At 61.3% G+C, this 19,034-nt stretch overlaps 2 protein-coding genes across 4 annotated transcripts; both read right to left on the bottom strand.

Annotated features, from left to right (window-relative positions):
- Positions 1-1,448: 1,448 nt before the first annotated feature.
- On the bottom strand, positions 1,449-4,542 carry PRR22 (proline rich 22). The gene is made up of 3 exons (XM_030879401.3): positions 3,896-4,542; positions 3,742-3,804; positions 1,449-3,306 (listed from the first exon to the last, which is right to left on the bottom strand). Exons 1-3 carry the CDS (start codon positions 4,260-4,262, stop codon positions 2,297-2,299), a joined length of 1,440 nt encoding a protein of 479 aa, XP_030735261.1. The 5' UTR covers positions 4,263-4,542; the 3' UTR covers positions 1,449-2,296.
- Positions 4,543-4,560: 18 nt separating this feature from the next.
- DUS3L (dihydrouridine synthase 3 like) lies at positions 4,561-9,919 on the bottom strand. Of its 3 annotated transcripts, none has more exons than XM_030879397.2 (13): positions 9,747-9,919; positions 8,419-8,707; positions 7,648-8,160; positions 7,239-7,280; positions 6,931-7,083; positions 6,585-6,701; positions 6,340-6,405; positions 6,152-6,262; positions 5,813-5,909; positions 5,578-5,653; positions 5,042-5,230; positions 4,838-4,966; positions 4,561-4,718 (listed from the first exon to the last, which is right to left on the bottom strand). In XM_030879397.2, the coding sequence occupies exons 1-13, from the start codon at positions 9,842-9,844 to the stop codon at positions 4,646-4,648; spliced, it is 1,953 nt and encodes a 650-aa protein (XP_030735257.1). In that variant the 5' UTR covers positions 9,845-9,919; the 3' UTR covers positions 4,561-4,645. The 3 variants fall into 3 exon arrangements, 2 of the variants coding, with proteins under 2 accessions (XP_030735257.1, XP_030735259.1); XM_030879399.3 differs by lacking the exon at positions 9,747-9,919 and adding an exon at positions 9,404-9,673; XR_009563563.1 differs by lacking the exon at positions 4,561-4,718 and having other exon boundaries at positions 5,813-6,009.
- Between the last annotated feature and the right edge of the window lie 9,115 nt (positions 9,920-19,034).

Here is a 19,034-nt window from a genome sequence, read left to right as displayed (position 1 = left end):
TGTACATGCGTGTATGCATGTGTACAGATACGTGAGTACACATATAGGTGTGCATACAATGTACACATACGTGTATATGTATGTTTGATCAGTTTATCCATCTGTTCAGAACTTCCCTCTCCCACACTTCATTCAAACCTCAGGTGGCACGGGACAGCTGTCTCATTCTAGTGAAAACTTTCTCAATAACTTTTCTGATCACCCTTAGGTTAAAAGAACACATCTGACGGTCATTTAAACTGCCCAATACTGGGAATTCCCTGGCAGTCCCGTGGTAGGACTCTGTGCTTTCACTCCTGGGGCCTGCGTTCAATCCCTGGTCGGGAACTACGATCCCGCAAGTGGCTCGGCCAAAAAAAAAAAAAAATTGCCCAATACGGTCTCCACCAGTCATTAAAAACCTCCACTCCCGGGCTTCCCTGGTGGCGCAGTGGTTGAGAGTCCGCCTGCCGATGCAGGGGACACGGGTTCGTGCCCCGGTCTGGGAAGATCCCACATGCCGCGGAGCGGCTGGGCCCGTGAGCCACGGCCGCTGAGCCTGCGCGTCCGGAGCCTGTGCTCCGCAACGGGAGAGGCCACAACAGTGAGAGGCCCGCGTACCACAAAAAAAAAAAAAACAGAAACACCTCCACTCCCACACCCACTGCAGTGGGCAGTCACCTCACCCGCACCTCCGGGGGCTGCCTGGTCCACCTTCCACGCCTCTCTGGAGGGGACGGGTTAGGCTGTCAGGTGATACTCGTTTCACGACCCTCGGCCCGCATTAATCTTAAAGAAAACCAAGCCCATCCTGTCGCATCCGCCTCGTTTGCCAGGGCCTTCCCTTCTTGGGGGTACTTCATATTTGTCTCGAAAATACCCCTAACATGGCTGCAGGCACAGCAGGCTCAGAGGGAAGCGAGGGAAGGGAGCTCCTAGCTCCTCCAGGCCCGCATCCTGTTCACAACACAGTCAGGCGATGATCCCGGTACAGCCCAGCCTGGCTGGCCACCTCGGTCTCCGAGCCCTGGAACCCGCAGGCTCAAGGCGTGGTGCCGGCAGCCAAGACCCCCTGCCCACACGCGGCCACCTCCTGGGTCCTAGTCAAGCGCCCAGGGTGCCCCAGCAGGGAAGGTCCCCGAGACCCAGCCCAGGGCCTGGGGCAGGAGGGCCCTTCCTCTGGCAGGCAAGGGGCGGTCCATCTCTCCTTACCTCCTTAGGTGTCACTGAGAAACCGACTCACCCCCTTCAGTCGCTTGGAGTATTTCAGGGGAGGGTGCGGCTGGCAGCTGCCCTGGGCTCTCCAGAAGCGAAAGGCAGATGAGAGCCTGGCCCAGGGTACAGGGGGGAGGGAGCTCCGTGGACTGGAGAGGGAAGGAGCTGGGGCAGGAGGGAACAGGTGTGAGCACTGAAGCTCCCAAACCACCGCAAGCCCGCCCTGTGCCCGCCCCCCACCCCCACCCCGGGAAGCAGAACCCAGGTGTGGCTGGGCCCGAGGCGGAGACTCGGCACCCGGGGCTTGGCTGGATGCCCATCCTGGGAGGGCCTGGCTGGATGCCCATCCTGGGACAGGCACGCCCACCCTGGCCTCTGGCCCCCAGCTGGGGGGACGTGAAGAGGCAGGGGCTCCGTGGGGGACTGCAGGGCTCCAGGCACCTGGGGGACCATCAACGACGAGATGTCCCAATGCCGCTGCTGCAGGTGCACTCTGCACGCCCCATCACGTGCATGCCCGTTTGGGTCACCCGTGTGCCAGGTGGACACCGTCTCCCACATGCCTGCCCTGCCCCCACGCTCAGACCTCCACCCAGCACTTGCCTCTGCACCCCAGGCCCCCCAGCTCTCCGCGTGAACACGAGCAGACGCCTTCCCATTCACCATCGGCGACACCCGCCCCTCCACCTGGGCTGAGGCCGAGCTCAGCCCGCAGGCCTCTCCCCAGGCCTCACCCCGCTTGCTGCTGTGTCTCCAGGCAAGTTCCTGCCCATCTCTGGGCAGACCTGACTTTCCCCATCAAACATGGAGGTGAAATCCTTGCAGTACAGGAGTCTGGGCAGTGTCTCCCCACCTCCTAGCAGCCCCCCATCCCTGCCGGCTGACTTGGATTTTCTGGTGCTAGGAGACGAGGGATTGTCCCGAACCCCAAGTCTAGGGCTCCCCGTCTCTACTCTGGAAGGCCGGTACCCAGAAGGTGCCAGGGTCCTGAGGGGCCTCACCACGTGGCCTGGGGCCCACTGGACGACAGGGCGGGCGAGGGGACAGCCCACGGCCCCCGAATGCCACCGACCGGACACTGCGCAAACAGCTCAAACCTGCTTTAATGGGGGGCGGCTCCCAGGTCCTGCCTGGGCCCCAATGGGGTGGCGCTGGTGGGGACCACAGCCTGCTTGCCCTTGCTGCCCTGCCTCCCCTTCCTGGCAGTCGGGTTGCCGGCCTTCCTCTTGCCGGGCTTGGCGGTGGGGGGCACCCCCGGGCAGGGTGGCGGCTCCTCGTCCAGCGCCTTTAAGTTGTAAAAGAAGTCCATGTCGGACACGATATCCAGGACCTCGGGCACGCTGTAGTCCGAGGACAGCAGCTCGTCGGGCAGGTGCAATGAGCGGATGTCGCTGAACGAGTCGTTCCCACTGCCCCCGCTGTTGGGCAGGGCAGGCCCAGGGGACTTGCATGGGGCCCCGGCGGGCTCGGGGCCGCCCGGCAGGCAGTCAAAGAGCTTCATCGCGTCCTCGAGCATCACCTTCTTGGGCGGCGTGAAGGCCCTGGCCACCTCAGGGGTCCTGGCCTCGCCTGCCCCCGGCGGGGCCGCCTTGGGCTCGGTGGGGCCCGGCGGGTACAGCAGGCCGGGCCCGGCGCCAGGGGGCGGCTCCTTGAAGGTGAAGGTCAGGGGCTCGCCGGGCCCATCCAGCTGGGTCAAGCGGCCCCTGAGAGGGCCATAGGCGCCAGGGGGCAGCGTGGCCTCGGCGGGCAGCGTGATGAGCAGCGGGGGCAGCTCGCTCTCCTTGGGGGGCAGCAGGGGCGCCAGGCCTTGCTTGACCAAGGCGGGGGGCACTCCGTCCCCTACGAAGCCCAGGGCCTCGGGCCCGGGCCCCTCGGGCGGGAAGCAGGGCATGCGGTACCGGGGCCCCGCGGGGGGCGGCTGGTAGTGGGGTAACAGTGGGGGCGGCACCGGGGCCCTGAGGCAGTGCTGTGCGTCCAGGAAGTAGGTGCCCGGCGAGGCGGGGCCCCTGGCCGCCAGCTTGTACAGGGACGACTGGTCGAAGTCGGTGGTGGTCCACTCGATTCGGTAGACGCGGGGGTCAAAGAAGCAGCCGCAGGGAGCCATCTGGAAACCTGTGGCCAGGGAGGGTGGCCCTGAGAGGGGCAGTTCTGGGACCCGCCTGGGGTGGAGAAGGTCCAAACCGTGGGGCACGTCTGGGGCATGGAGAACACGGACCAACTTTGGGGTCCATTTGGGGAACAGGGACGTAGGCTTTGCCTTTGGGGCCCTCTCTAGAGGTCAGGGGACCCAGGCCTTGCTTTGGGGGCCCATCTGGGGGGCGGGGACACCGACCTGGCTTTGGGAGACCTGTTTGGGGAACAAGAGACAGGCTTTGGCTTCAGGGCCCCAGCTAGGGGATGACGGACACAGACCTTGGTCCAGGGGTCTCTCTGGAGGACAGGGATTCGGGCCTTGCCTTCGGAGGCGGGAGCCACCTAGGGTCAGGGGTGGGAGCAAGATGCCCCTGCCCGCTCCCCAGTCATCAAGGGTTGGTGGGAGGCCGGTACCTGCTGGAGGAGCTGGAAACACCTCTTTCTCCAGGTTTGGGGGGTGACAGACGTTGGAGGAACCTGTGGACAAAAACAGGCAGCTGGGTGGGGTCCTGAGGCCGGCGGGCAGAGCCCTGGTCCCTGCCCCGATGGGTGTTCCCCACCCTCGTACCCACAACAGGAAGAGGCTCTGTGCAGGCAGAAGCAGGCTGGCTGCCGGGCCCTTCGGTGGCGTCCAGGCTCTGGGGACTGAAGCCTTCTTGGGGAGCGGCGGGTGCGTAGAAGTGTTTGGGGTGCTGCATGGGGAGGCGGGGGCCTGGCCGCGCAGGCCAGGAGGGCAGCAAGTGGGAGCACAGGCAGCCCACCCAGAGCGGAGGCACAGAGTCCTGCGGAGTTCTGTTTCTCCGGTTACTCCAGGCAGCGGATTCCAGGCTGTGGCCCACCCACTGGTCAGGGTTCCGGGTAATGGGGGGAGGTGGGGGTGGGCAGGGGCAGATGGGGAAACCAAGGCAACCAGAGATGGGCGTCACAGAGAGCATGGTGGACACTGGGCCTGGTCTGCCGCCTTCCGCCGCTGCCAGCAATGCCTGCCTGACAGCTCCGAGGCCCCTTCCTCCAGGCAGCCCGCCCTGATCCACACCCACACAGGCCAAGGCCCCATCTCATGAGCTATGGTGGTTCGTTTGCGGTCAAGGCCTTTGGGTACCAGCAGTGGCCAGCATGGGGCTGGTGAATGAGTGAGGAAGGAGGGAGCTGCGGGGATGGGGATGGTGGGGGAAAGCTGGGGGGGTGGGGGGGTGGGGCGGCATGAGACAGCCTCAGGGTCACAAAAGGGGCTGGGTTTTAAAAGAATAAAATTTATTGCCTTCTCATTCCTTGGGAAGCCCGCTGGGCGCTCAGACACCCCCGCCCGCCCCTGCAGCTACTTGTAGGCGTTGGCCTTGTGCTTGGGCAGGAAGACGAAATTGGGTGGCACGGGTCCCAGCAGCATCTCACTGTGAGGAGGGCGGGAGCAGGGTCAGGCCTGGGGCGGGGCGGCCCCCAGCCCAGCTGGCCCCACACCCGCTGGCTCCCTGGTGCACTATCTCCCAGGGCCTTGGCGGTTCCCGGGCACCTGATGCGGATCCAGTCGGCCGCCTTCTGGCTGGCCATGAGCGTCTCCAGGTAGTCGCGGCCCAGGTAGTAGGGCGGCCGCTCATTGATCCTCTGCGGGAGCCGCTCCAGCAGGCCCACGGGCACGTACCTGCAGACGGGGGCGCCGGGGATGGGGTTGGGCCGGGCCTCCCCAAGGCACCCCGCCCCGCCCCACTAATCCCACCTGCACAGGAAGGAGAGCCACTCAAGGAGGAAGCGGCGTGTCTTCTCCACGCCCTGCGTGTCCGAGCCCCAGTGCTCCAGGCCGTAGTGTGCGAAGTCCCGCAGGATGTCCAGGCGCTCAGACGACGAGATGTCCCAATGCCGCTGCTCCTTGATCTCCGTGAACAGCCACGGCTTGAGCAGGGCGCCGCTGCGGGTGGGCGGTGGTCAGCAGGCCGGTGACGGAACCCCAGCCCCCAAACCCATGGTCCCCAACCTCCCGGCCATGCTCACACAACATTCAAAGCCCAAGAGTTCCAAGCCACAACCCTGAGCCCACAGCTACAGAAATGTCCAGTCCCCCGCCTCAGCCCCATAAGCAGCCACCTCTGACATCTCCCTGCCCGGGGAATAACAGAGCAGTGGGTGGGCAGGCGGGCTGGGGGCACCGGCGTCGGCGACAAACTCAGACGCGCCCTCACCTTCCCCGAGCCGAAGCCTGGGTGCTCAGGGGCAGCCCCGGCTGGTTCTTTGTATCCCCACCCTGGGCACACTTACCGGGCAATCATGATCCCAGCGACGCCAGTCTGCATGGCGCGGTTGGCGTCCTCGTATGACAAGATGTCCCCGTTTCCTGAGGGACAGAGACTGGGGCCTCAGGGAGCTGCGTGCAGGTGGGAATGCCGGGGCTTCGGGAGTTCTCGTCAGCCCAGCAGCATTCCCCATTGGGGCAGGAGGGGGCCCAGGCAAGGGGTGGGCCCCGGTGCGTGGCCTCCGGTGGCAGGGGACCCACCGAAAAGGGGCATGGGGCTGGCTGCTGTCACGCACTGCTCGATGTACCGCCAGTCGGCCAACTTGGTGTAGCGCTGCTCCCGCGAGCGGCCGTGGAGCTGGAGGAGAGGCAGCCAGGTGTGGGGGAGGGGCAGAGGGCGGAGAATCAGACAGAGACAGAGAGAGAGAAGACGACCCAGAGAGCCCCGGAGAGACAGACTGAGAGAGACAGACAGACAGACAGACGGAGACAGAGATGGAGGGAGAGCCAAAGACCAGGAAGAAGGGGCAGGAAGGGAGGCAATGGTTAGAAAGGGATGCGCCTCGGGAGTCCCAACACCCGCTGTGCCCCGAGACCCACCGTGACCAGCGCAGCCCCCCAGTCCCGCAGCTCGGGCAGCAGCCGGTGGGCCAGATTCGTGCGCTCGTGGATACCCGTGCGGAGCTTCACGGTCAGTGGCACGTCCAGCACCTGTGGGGACGGGTGTGGCTGGTGGGGCCCGGGGTCAGGCCGCGGGGAATGGCGGTGGAGGGTGTCTCGGGCTGTACCTGGTTCATGCCACGGACGATCTGCTGGAACTTGGCTGAGCGGTTCATGAGGGCGCAGCCCCCGCCCTGGGAGAGACGGGCGGTTCGGGCTTAGGAACGCGTGACTCTGGCTGGGCCCGACACCCCCTGCTGTCCTCTCTGTACAGATGGGGAAAGCGAGGCCCATAGGCCCCCACAGGTTCCCCAGGGACTCCGCCCACCCATATTCTGCCCCCCGTGGGGCGCCAGGGTTGAGCGGCTGGTACCTTCTTGTACACGAGGTCGATGGGGCAGCCGACGTTGATGTCCACGAAATCCACCTCGATGGTGCGGTTCAGCAGCTCGGCACACTTGGTCATGGTGTCGGGAAAGGCGCCCTCAAGCTGTGGCGGGTGGCCGGGCAGTGGGTGAGGGGCCCCCCCTGCCTGGCCCTGTGCCAAGGCCAGCAGCTACTGGAGATGCATCAGGCTGGCACCTGGCCTGTGGCTCAGGCAGGGGGTCTGGGAGGTGAGCCAGGAGAGCCCGGACCTGAACGTGGCTCTGAAACATGGCGGCTGAGAGCCCCTCCTCCCTCCCTCCTTCCCTCCCTCCCTCGCTCGGGGCTGCACCGACCTGGACACCGAAGACATCCTCGCAGGGGTGGCGTTTGAGCAGGGCCCACTCAGACGTCTGGCCCTGCAGCAGGTTGATGCACACAGCCATCTCCCCGCACGTCACATCTGCCCCAAAGCGCTTACAGACCCGCCGGAAGGGCAGGTTCCCGCACTGACGACAGCAGGGGACAGAGTCACATGTGAGGGCACGGCAGGCAGGGACCCCAGACACCCTCCCAGGCCCCAAGCCCCCAGGGCGGGGAGGCAGTGGGTACTGCTGGGATGACCACGCTGCCAGCTCCCGGCCCACCTCACTGTGGGTCCTACCGTGGTGAGGGGAGCAAGGTACAGTTTGCCACTGATGTCCAGCTGGTGGGAAAGAAAATGCACAATGAACCTCCAGGTGGCTTTCAAGGCCTCTCAAGCCTCCAGGCTCCCCAGGTCTTTGCCCCACATGCTTTGATCTGCCCCAGTCAGCCTGGATCCCTTTCACCGCCGTGCCTCTGCACAGGCCAACCAACCCCTGCACCAGGAATGTTCTTTTCTCCATGTTCTCCTCCACTAGAGACTTCTACTCAACTGTCAAAACCCCAGTCCCAATGCCCTCTCTTCCAAGAAGCCTTTCCCACTGCCCCCTTCTGCCACAGCCCGGACCCTCCAGAGCTGGGAATGAGTGTCCATCTCTATCTGCCCCCAACATTGCTAGTGTCCTCTGCAGGAACCCCATGACACGTACCCGCTTCTTCTCACAGGGCTGCAACCTGACTACATCCTCATCTGTCAGGGGCCCGCAGGTCCTTAAAGGGCCCCTGGGAGGGGGAATGGTGCCCGGCCCCTGGGGGGCCTGCTGGGCGTCACAGTTGTCCTGCCCTGGGGCACCCTCAGCCTCCATGACCTCGGGGACAGTGGCTTTGGGAGTGGGGCCTGGCAGCTGGCCCTTGCTCAGCTGGCGCAGGGCCTGCTCTGCACGCTTGAAGTGGATCTTGCGCTTTCGCAGTTGCTGCTGCAGGACCTTGTCCAGGCCATTGCGGATGGGCGGGGCCCGGACCAACCCCTCCTTCACCAGATTCTGGCCCTCGGGCCCCAGATGGGCCCCGGCAAAGCGGCAGGTCACACCATAGGGGCACCTGCCGAAGGTCTCAAAGAGCACACAGTGGGGGCCCAGGTCAGCTGGCTTGGTCTCCAGGTAGCGGCCCACGTCGTGCAGGAAGCGGCAGCGGTCGCCATAGAAACACTTAGCGGCGGATTCCTGCAGGGAAACAGGGAGGCAATGAGGGAGGACAGGGAGATGCTGAGGCAGCCAGGCAGCCTGGGTTTGAACCTCAGCTCTCTCCCCTCCTGACTGTGTGTCCTCAGACAAGTCAGTAACCTCACCAAACCTCAGTTTCTTCACCTGGAAGATGGAAACAATAACGATACTTACATCATAACGTCATGAAAATTGAATGGGGGGCAGAGAGGCTCACACTCAAGGCCTCTGGGACTTTCTGGAGACAATGACACTCACCTGGACCAGGGAGGGGCAGAGCCTGTTCTTGTCATAGTGGGTGGGCTTCACATGGGGCCGGCATTTGTTCTGACCCCGGGCCCTCTTCTGGGCCTGTGGCTGCTCCCCAGGCTCAACAGCCTCCTCTGTCTGCCTGTCCTCTGTCTGCCCATCCTCCAGCCGGATCCGCTTGGCCTCAGGCTCATCCAGGTCATTGCCAGCAGGGTCTCCAGCCTCGGTTTCCTGGCTGGGCTTCTCCTGCCCTTTGGCTTCCAGGAATTCATGGAAGTGCTCCTTGGTGGTTAGGTATCTGCCAGCAGAAGGGCAGGGGAAAGGAGGGCTTGTGGAAGAAGTCCCTCCCCTGAGCTCAGATTCAATGAATGCTGGGAAAAGGGACTGAGAACACTTGTCCCTGATTACATGCTTCTACTGATGGGGTGCTCACTACTTAGAACTAGCCAGCCGCCAGCCTAGGAGCACCTCAAGGCCACAGAGAGGACCTATTTTGTTTATTTTCTTTATTATTATTTTTTGGCTGCGTCGGGTCTTAGTTGCTGCACACGTGGTCTTCATTGTGGCGCGCAGGCTTCTCTCTAGTTGTGGCGTGCGGGTTTTCTCTCTCTCTAGTTGTGTTGCGCGGACTCCAGGGCGCATGGGCTCTGCAGTTTGCAGCACACAAGCTCAGTGGTTGTGGCACGCGGGCTTTGTTGCCCCCCAGCAAGTGGGATCTTAGTTCCTCCACCAGGGATGGAGCCCACGTCCCCTACATCGGAAGGCGGATTCTTTACCACTGGACCACCAGGGAAATCCCAGGGAGGACGTATTTTGTTCCTGGGTCCCCAGTGCTCAGCCTGACGAAGTACAGGTGTGAGGTGTGAATGCCCCCAGCTATGTTAGGCTAAAGGAAACTACATGTTCCCGCGTGCCTTGCAACGGGTCCAGAACCGCCACATTTCCTAGCATGCCCTTCAGCCCTACAAGCCCCAGCATGCCCCCGGGCACTCACTTCAGACACAATTCACTGCCTGTAATTTCGGCTGGCCTGAGGTGCACTTGCGCTGTTCCCGCCATATGCTGGGACTACACTCCCCAGCATGCACTGCGGCCTCCGCCTCAAACCCCGTCCACCCCAGCATGGACCGCGGTGTCTTTCGCACATGTGACAGTCCCCAACGTGCGCGACCTCGGGAGCTCGCTGACCCTGCGAGCGAAGGAAGGGCCCAAACAGAAGAAGAACCTGCGAGCTTCCCGCGCTGGGCCGCTGCCCCAGCTCCCGGCATGCGCCGCTCGGGCCGCGCTACGGGTGCCGGGAAGGCTCCGTGAACTGCTCCCCCGACCCAGCGACTCACTGAAGTTTAATGGACGCTACTCCCCGTTCCGGCTCGATGGCTCCTGGCTCGCCACTGCCGCCACTCTCTGCTGGGGCTTCCACCGCTCCCTCCGCCATCGGCCCCCCCCTCACACCCGCTTTGGAGTGTTGCGGCGAGGCCTTCCGGGTCGCGCGTGTGTCTTCCCCGGTCTACTGGTGAAATGCGCATGCCTGGGTCGCTCCAAGTGACGCCATTGTACGCGCGTCGACGCAGTTGGGCGGAGCCTAACAGTGGGTGGGGCCTCGGGTCCCGTTTATACCTCTGAGCCCTTTGCGGGAACCGGAACGTTCAGTAATCTGCTTGGGGCTCTGAAACTGGCTTCCCGCCGGCCACAATCGGCCCACAGAAGTGTTTTGATTTCCTGATGGGTTTTTTAATTGTTTAAATACTGCTACTTTTATTTAGGGCGTTCATTCAACAAATAACTCATCGAGTGCCTGTGTGCTAGATGTTGTCGTAGATGCTAAGGATACAGTAGTGAATAAAACAGACCAAAAACTCCTTGCCTTTAAAAGCTGAGATAGGAGTGGTGAAGACAATGGACATAATACATAAGTAAGGTATACTGTATGTCGGACAGTAATGAAGCAGGGAAGGGGAAGTGGGAAAGCCATTTTTGGTGGTTGCAGTTCTTAATAGAATGGTCAGGGAAAGCTTCACTGAGAAGGTAACATTTGAGTATTTTCGAAAGAAGTGAAGGAGAGAAATAGGGATATCAGAGGAAAAAGTGTTCCACGTTGAGGGAACAGCCAATGCAAAGGCCCTGAGGCAGGACCGTGCCTGGTGTGTTGCAGAAACAGTGAGCCCTGTGTGATTGCTGCTGAGTGAGGGAGGGGGAAAGAGGGAGGAGGTGAGGGCAGGGAGGTGAAGGGGGTAGGTCTTGCAGGGCCTTGTGGGCCTTTGGGAGAACTTGGGATTTTACCCCGAGGGAAGTGGGAGGGCAAACAGCCAAGGACAGAGGAATCTAGTCATTTTCCACAGTCCCCACCATGCCCTGTTGCACCCTCCTAAAGCTCCCTGTTGCTGAAAGAGCCTTGATGTAGTACAGGGACCTCAGGGCTCTGGACTCAGCCTGCCAGTTTCGAATCCCAGAACTTCCACTTACCATCTGGGAACACTGTCCTTTTTTTTTTTTTCTCTAAAATATTTATTTTTGGCCGCGCCGGGTCTTAGTTGCAGCATGAGGGATCTTCGTTGTGGCATGCAGGATCTTTTAGTTGCAGCATGCCGGATCTTTTAGTTGTGGCATGGGCTTCTTAGTTGCAGCATGTATGAGGGATCTAGTTCCCCGACCAGGGATCGAACCTGGGCCCCCTGCATTGGGAGCTCGGAGTCTGGACCACCAGGGAAGTCCCAGAACATTGTCCTTTTTAAAACTGTATTTATTTATTTATAAAATTTATTTATTTTTGGCTGCGTTGGGTCTTCTTTGCTGCACGCGGGCTTTCTCTAGTTGCGGCGAGCGGGAGCTACCCTTCATTGCGGTGCACAGGCTTCTCATTGCGGTGGCTTCTCTTGTTGCGGAGCATGGGCTCTAGGCGCATGGGCTTCAGTAGTTGTGGCATGTGGGCTCAGTAGTTGTGGCTCGAGGGCGCTAGAGCACAGGCTCAGTAGTTGTGGCACATGGACTTAGTTGCTCCGCGGCATGTGGGATCTTCCCGGACCAGGCATCAAACCCATGTCCCCTGCATTGGCAGGCAGATTCCTAACCACTGCTCCACCAGGGAAGTCCAGAACCTTGTCCTTTAACTGCTCTGTGCCTCAGTCTCCTCATCAGAAAAATGGGGCTGATAGAAATATCTCTTTTAGAAAGTAAGGATTCAATAAATAACAATCAACAAATATTAATGACTACTGTTGTTACAGTTACTTTATTACTATAATTTGCCTTGAATTACATGAACACAGTGCAGAAAGGGAATAACCAATCCCTTAGCTCCCCCCTGCATTTCACTGCTAAACTTGACAAAGCTTTCCCTGAGCAGGAAGTGAAGCAGGGACTGTGTTCCTTGAGTGACAGATGGAAAAACTGAGGCCTGAGGAGGGAAAGGATTTGCCTGAGCCCACAACAGGCTCAGCACCAGCTTTTCCAAGACCTGGGAGAGAATGGAATGGGGGCAGGGAGCAGCTTGTCTTCCATCTCTGGCCTCTGCCGCCCTCTATAGGACAATCTGGGAATAAAACACTGGAGTCGGGGACTCTGGAAGCAACCACAGCGGTCCTTGGGAGACTCAGCCCCCCTTACCCACCTCCAGGGACGAGAGCTCGCTTCTTCCTGAGGTGCCCGTCCCACTGCCTCCTGAGGTTCTACCATCGTCTCCCTGACATCATCCCAGGGGCACCCAGACCACTCTGGGGAGACAATTGTTCAGGTGGGAAAACCGAGGCCCACAGAGGGCAACCTCAGGAATGAGCTTCCCCTCTCTGAGCCTCAGCCTCCAAGGAGAACCCTCCTAGGGCTCCCTGGCTGTGCCCTGTGATGACCTGCCTCCTCTGTGTAAGGCAATCCCAGAACGCTTCCTGTGGGGAGGGGGAGAAAGGGAGACTGTGGACTGGCCATTAACAACTATGGTATTAATATAAGTGACACACTATTCATTGCTTGCTTTTTTTTTTTTTTTTTTTTTTGGCCGCACTGCGCGGCTTGTGGAATCTTAGTTTCCCAACCAGGGATTGAACCTGAGGCCCTAGCAGTGAAAGCGCAAGTCCTAACCACTGGACCGCCAGGGAATTCCTGTTAATTGTTATTATTTATTATGTTATTATAATGGTGTAATATTAATCATTTACTAGTAGCTAGACAAGTTTTGAGCACTTACTGTATGCCAGGCTCCGTCCTAAGGTCTTTTCATGTATTAACTCCGTTACTCTTCTCTCTGATCTTATGTGGAGGGAACAGGTATTCATCCCAATGCTACCTGAATCCACGGGCTGAAGAGGCCCCTGGCCCAGGGGCTGCCCCACCGTCTAGCCAGAGACCTGGGCATCAGCCTCCCTGCCTGTCTCTCTCCCAACAGCCTGTCAGTCCCCATGTCCTCCCGGCTTTCTCTCCAGGGTCTCTCTATAGTCTATCCCCTCTCCCACCAACACCCCTTGCAAGGCCTCAATCTCCCATCCTGCCCCCAACAGCCCAGCCTCCCAAAGCTCTTTCTAAAACACAGATCTGACCATGGCCGTCCCCTGCTCCCAATCCTTCCATGGCTCCCTACTGCCCCAGCCCTGTACCACAGCCCCAAGTTTCCTGCATAATCCAGCCCCTGCTGCCTTCCCCAGCTTCATCCCTCTTCACCTCCTCACTCCCTAAACTCAAGCACCAAGTTCATTCCAGACCTCCCATGAGCCGGTCTTACCTCCCCCTTTGCACATGCTGTTCCCTCTCCCAGGAACACTATTCCCTGCACCCAGTCACCTTGCTCATTCCACTCACCCTTCTGTTCTCAACTTCTCCTTCTCTGGAAAAGGGATGCGTTGAGGATCTTCCCCATTAAACTATGAGCCCAGGGCTGGTGGGAGTCAGGTCTGCTCCGGTCACTCTGTGTTGCCACCATGCAGCACCGGGCCTGGCACACAGTAGATGCTCAGTGAACATTTGCTGAGTGAATGCATCTTGTCATAGCTAGGGAAACTGAGGCACAGGGGGCAGGACCTGCTGGGTGGGGGGTCCCACCTTCACTGAGGATTCGGCAGGAAGCTGAGGACTTCCCGGGTGTCAGTCTGGAGAACGTGGGGACATTGAGAAAGATGTCCCCCGCCAACCCTGAACCAGGCGTGAGTCGTACCAATGCCTGACCTTGGCTGATCTGAGGAAGCAGGAGGGAGGCAGGTCGCGCTGGGGCCCCGAGCAGGTAGAGAGACTGAGGCACCCAGGAGGGGGTGGGCAGAGCCTTGGGAAGGTGCCACTGGCACTCAGCCCAGTCACTGGGGCTCCCCCTGCCTCTGTCCCTTTCTTTTATTCTTCCTGTTTCTGTCACAGTTTTTTGGGGGTCTCTTTCTGTATTTCCTTCTCTCTGTGTGTCTATCTCATATCTTTCTCTGCATTTCTCTTTTCCCCGTGTATTGTCTCTCTCCATCTTTCTCTCTCTCTGCATCTGTTTCCATTTCTCTGCTGCCCGCCCCCCCGCAGGCATCTCCCCCCTCTGTCTCTCTCTCCCTCCACGTCTCTGTCTCCCCTGCCCTCTCTCTGTCCCTCTCAACCAGGCCAGATAGGGGGGGAAGCACAGGGCAGGTGTGGCCTGGGCTCTTTGCCCGTTGCCGCCGGGGCTGCCCTGGATTTGTGGCTGCGCCTCCTTTATCTGGGGCTGCAGCTGCCCCTTATCTTCTGGCTTCAGGACACGAGACCAGGATTAGGGCAGCCCGGGCCAAGGACGAGAGAAGGCAGGGCCAGGCTGGCGGGTGACAAGAGCCGGGGTGCTGGGATGTATGTGGCACCTGTGAGCCTCGGGGGCTGGGGCTGCCGTACGCATCTGAGTGTGTGCGTGTGTACTACATGTGTCCGTGTGAGTGTGTGTGATGGCGTATACACATTTGCAGAGTATGACTGACTTTGGGGGACATCTGTGTGTGTAATTGTGTGTCAGCGTGTCGATGTGCGTATTTAAGTCTGTGAGCGTGTGTCTGTGTGTCTACTGGATGTGTGTGCGTGGATACACACATAGTGTCCATGCATTTGTGGCTTCTCGGGGGCGGGGGGGCGGTCTGTAAGCTCCCATAAGGTCTTCAGCCCGGGCCACACCTCTCAGGTGTCCCCCAACCCCAAGGCCTACCCCACCCACCTCCCCACCCCTCTGCCCCCAGGCCTGATGGCTTTCCCGCCTTGCCGACGTGGGCCCCCCCAGGGACAGGGCCCTCGATCTGTGACCTGCGGCTGCAAATGGCCCTGTGGGGATGGCTGCCAACCTTGCTTTTCCCATCCTCTTCTGGAACCAGCCAGCTCCTTCCTGCCACCCCCAAGGCCTCGTGGGCCCCATTCCAGCCAGTCGGGCTGGCTCCTTGCTCTGACCCCCAGCTAGGTGTGAGGGTCCAACTGCGCTCCCTGGAGGGGCTGAGGCCTCTCTGGGCCCTCAGCATCATCCAGCTCTCGGTGAGGAGAACTTTGTCAAGTCAAGAGCCCCGAAACCTGGTTTCAGGGAGCCTCTTAGCTGGTAATCAGCAGCCCTGTGCGGAGCTGGCCCAGTGACCCCGGGCGATCCCCTCATGTCTCCATGGGAAGACAACACTCACCTCCCACAGCCGCGGGTCTGCCCTGGGCACCATTTCACAGATGGGGAAACTGAGGATCAGCAAAAGCTCAGCCACCAGCACTGGGGGATGGAGTAACGCTTATTGTGGGGTGATGCTCTGGTTGGGGGGCAGCTGAAGGGACAGAGGACACAGAGGGTGCCGGGCCACTTCCACCCCTATGGGGCTGCTCCCTGGAGGGGTCCCCGAGGTGCAGCCCTGGGCCTGCAGGGCCTGGACCAGCTCCTGGCGCTAAAATGGAAACTTCTCCACCAGCCAAGTCTGCGTCTTGGCCAGCGGATGCTGGCCTCCCAAAACCTCCACCTAGGCCTCCACACATGAACAGAACACTCCCCACTCCCCCTGGGGAGCAGTGACCATCAGGGGAGGGCAGGGGGCCAGCCCCCAGGGGACAGGGGTGGAGGAGCAGCTGTGGGCCATGGCTGAACCTTCTGGAGTCATCCAGCCCCAGATATGAACCTCCGCCTTACTGTGCGACCTTGGGCCAGTGTCTTAACCTCTCTGATCCTCGGTTTTCATGCCACGTGGGCTCCAAGTACGCTGAGGAAGGAGAGGCATTGCCTGGAGCTACCTGGGGGGGCGGGTGAGGAGGCAGTGAAGGAGTGGAACTAATTTCCCGGCAAACACCAGGGTGGGGGCGGGCAAGTGGCGGGGCCTGGGTTCTGGCTGCCCCTGCACTGTCCCACCCCTGCCTCAGCCTTGACCTTGGGGCCAGCAAGCTCAAATCAGCCCCAGGGGCCACTGGCCCTTGGGTGCCCCCTGCTCTTCGCTGAGCTTCTTCCCCACCATCCGTGCATTGGGGAGACCACAGTCCCTGGCCATGGGCTGCACTTTCAGCGTGGGAGGTTCAAGGCTGAGTTCCACCCACCCTGCCCCACAGCAGCCCCAGTCTGGAACAAGGAAGGTTTAAAAATAAAGCATTGTAAATACCCGTGTTTCCTGCAAATGGAACCAGCCCCTGAATCCCCTCCGCCTCCCAGGCAGCTGGGCCCAGACGGCTCCTTGACGGGAGTGGGGGCCAAAGGTGGGCATGCCCGTGTGTGCCCCAGTTCCCGCTACCATGTGAGTCAGCCAGTGTGACAGGGTGTCTGTCTGTCACCACCTGTCCAGGGGGTGACAAAGCCTGTGGTTGGCGACAGAGAGTAGCCAGGGTGCTCGGTTGTATGAGGTGACACACTGGTGTGCGAGGGCGTCACACCTGTGTCTGGTGTGATCACGTGGGGCCGGCCCCGAGCCAGGCAGGGTCTCCGGGGGCCTGAGTGTGATGGGGAGCCTTCTCCGTGTGTGACTGGGTCAATGTGTGTGTCCCTGAGTGTGGAGGGGTCTCCTCCCAGGCCGGAGTGTGACCGGGTCTCCCCATGGTGGAAGGCGGCCATGGGTCCTACTCGCCCCCCCGGGCCCCGCCCCTACGCCCCTGCCCCTGCCCACCCCGGAGGAAGAACCGAGTCTTTCAAGTCGCTGTTACCAGGGCAACCGTTTTACGAGCATCCACATGGTGGGCACATGTGTGTGTCCTGCACCCCATGTGTCTGCACGCCCCCTCTCCCATGGCCCCCAGCCCAGCCAGGGAAGGGTGAGCAAGCAGAGGCGGCCAAGGGGCAGCTGGTGACAGCTTAATGGTGGCTGGCCGGGGTGGGGGTGGGCTCCTGGTCTGGCTACGTGTATACAGGGGGGCTGTGCTTCCCGGACCAGCCCAGCATGTGCATGTGCGCCCAAGTGTGCACAGCAGCAGGGTCTCCTCGATTCCTGTGCATGCATGGCTGTGGGGTGGGCACCCGGCACTCGGGGTTGAGTGTGAGTGTCAGAGGGTTTTGTGTGAAAAGCGTGTGTGTGTGTGTGTGTGTGTGTGTAACGATCCGCCGAGTGTACACGTGTGCAGGAGCAATCCTACCCTGTCCCCTGGAGTCGCCCCTGGAGCTGCTCTGAGGGCCAGTGGGCTGCTAAGCGTGTGTCTGTGTCTCTACAAGGAAGTGTGTGTGTGTGTGTGTGTGTGTGTGTGTGTGTGTGTGTGTGTGTGTAGGGATGGCGCTGTTCTCAGAAGGGTGTCCGGGTATGTGTGAGAACGAGGATGGTGCTGGGTGTGACCCTGCCTAGAACAAGGTTTGGGGGTCTGTGCGTGAACGGCCACCAGTGCCTCAGCCTTCCCTTCAGGCCAGGGTGTACGTGTCGCTGACAGTGAGTCCTTAGCGGCACCAGTAGTGACAGACGCTTGGGCATTGCTCACCTCCAGCGGGCATGGTTACTCGTACTAAACTCATCTGATCCTTACTGCAGCCCTAGTAGGATCTACTGCTAATACCCCCTGTTACAGATGGGGAAAACGAGGCACGGAGAGGCGAGCACAGACCCCTGTTCTTTCCATCCTGGACCGTGACGGGCGCGCTGCCGCTTTGACACACGTTCACCCTCATGCCCCCACTCACCCACCCACAAACTCATAATCGGGCTACAACCTGCTCACGCATCCAGCGCGACCCACACCCGCATAAGCCCGCTCACAGCGGGTGATGCTGCCTGAGTGTCCCCTGTCACCACGTACACTGCGTAGTAATGCAAGTTGCACAGGCCGCTGGCGGGTGTGTGTGTGTGTTTTGGGGTGGGGGTGGGGGTCTTAGGAAGACCTAATGCCCTTACAAACCCCCAGGCTGCTGGGATCAGAGGAATGCAGACGGCCTGAGTCAGAGTGAGGAGGCCCCAAGAAATCAGGCGGCGGGAGTGAGAGCCAGAGCTCCCGGCCCCAGGAACGCGGGCGGCGGCGGGGACACTGCGGGCAGGAGCCTAAGTGCTGCGGGCCGAGGGCCGGGCTGCGCTGCGCGGCGGGTGTTTCTCAGTAACTAGGCCGGGGCGGGGCGGGGCCATGGAGGGTCCAGCCCCGCCCACCCCACCACAGTCCCGCCCCTGAGTCAGCTTGGGGGGCCGCTAGGAGGCGCATTGGGAACGCGGAGCCGTCGGGGAGGGGGCGGGGTGGGTTTGGGCTCGCTGACGGGTCGGGGGCAGCCCTGGGCCTTGGTGCTCGGGAGAGCGCCGTCGGGTGCCGGGGGTGGGAAAGGTATCCCCCCGCAGGATCTGGCTCGGACGCCAGACTAGGGAGAAGTGCCACTTGATGAGGGGCGCTGTGGACAGCGGGCGTCGTCGTCAGTCTTAGGGTATCACTTGCTGTTTTAGGGGAAAACTTTGCGTCTCAGCTCTCTGGAATGAATTTCTTAGGAAGGAGCCTTCTTTTGCTTTCTTGAAAGAGGACCTGGGGAGGGACTAGGGGCCCCAGAGTACTCAGTGGGGTGCGGGGAAATTGTGGGCCATGATTACCGCCGGCCAGGGGAGTGTTGTGGCTCTTAATTCCGCGAAGGGGGATCTGAGGAGGGGTCTTGAGAGGTCCCGGATTTACGGAAGATGCGCCGTCGGGGTTCTTGGAGCGGGGATGGGAAACTTTTAATCTGGAGGGACTCTGTCCTGGGGATTCCCCCGAGGGGATTCCTTGGTGAGGGGACTTCTTTGGCACTTGTTTCCGGAAGGGGACCGGGCAGGACGTGGGGGAGGGGTCTGGCAGTAAGACCAGGTTCTCAATGGAGTGGGGGGACGCTGAAGGTCGAGGGACTGGTGTCAGGGGCGCTGTGGCTCTTACCTCTGGGAAGGGGCCCTCGGAGGGGGGCATTCTGGGGTCCTGGCTTTTCTAAAGGATCGCCGCCGGGGTCTCTGGGGCCGGGGGACAACGCTGTCTAGGGGTGTGCTGTGGCCTCGCACCCTTGCCACCTGCGCTCTTCAGGCACCCTCGGTCGGGGGGGACGGGGCGGGGGCGGCTCCCTGTCCCGGGAAATCCGAGCCACCGCCCCTGGCCCCGCCCCTGGCCCCGCCCCCGTCCCCGCGCCGGCCGAGCTGTCCGCGGCGGGAGCGGCGGAGGCGGCGGGACAGAGCGCCGTGGAGCCGCTCCGAGCGCCCGGGCCCCTCGCGCCGCCGCCCCGGAGCCCCGCGCCGCGCGCCGAAGCCGCCCGCGCCGTCCGTGCGCCCCTGCACCCCGCGCCCTCCGAGCCG

This window comes from Globicephala melas, chromosome 3 (assembly GCF_963455315.2).
Source record: "Globicephala melas chromosome 3, mGloMel1.2, whole genome shotgun sequence".
Classification (NCBI taxonomy): Eukaryota; Metazoa; Chordata; class Mammalia; order Artiodactyla; family Delphinidae; genus Globicephala; species Globicephala melas.
The sequence above is the reverse complement of the archived record's forward strand: the minus strand, read 5'-3'. Positions and strand labels throughout refer to the sequence as shown.

Bases quoted from the DNA above. Each gene is read 5' to 3' on its own strand.
- PRR22 (XM_030879401.3), bottom strand. From the start codon at position 4,262: ATGCTCTCTGTGACGCCCATCTCTGGTTGCCTTGGTTTCCCCATCTGC. The intron at 3,805-3,895 runs GTACGAGGGTGG...TTTTGTCCACAG, and splicing joins AGAGCCTCTTCCTGTTGTGG to GTTCCTCCAACGTCTGTCAC. The intron at 3,307-3,741 runs GTACCGGCCTCC...CCCTGGCCACAG, and splicing joins GTTTCCAGCTCCTCCAGCAG to GTTTCCAGATGGCTCCCTGC.
- DUS3L (XM_030879397.2), bottom strand. From the start codon at position 9,844: ATGGCGGAGGGAGCGGTGGAAGCCCCAGCAGAGAGTGGCGGCAGTGGC. The intron at 6,406-6,584 runs GTACCAGCCGCT...CGTCTCTCCCAG, and splicing joins TCGACCTCGTGTACAAGAAG to GGCGGGGGCTGCGCCCTCAT. The intron at 4,967-5,041 runs GTGGGATTAGTG...CCCCGTCTGCAG, and splicing joins TGGCTCTCCTTCCTGTGCAG to GTACGTGCCCGTGGGCCTGC.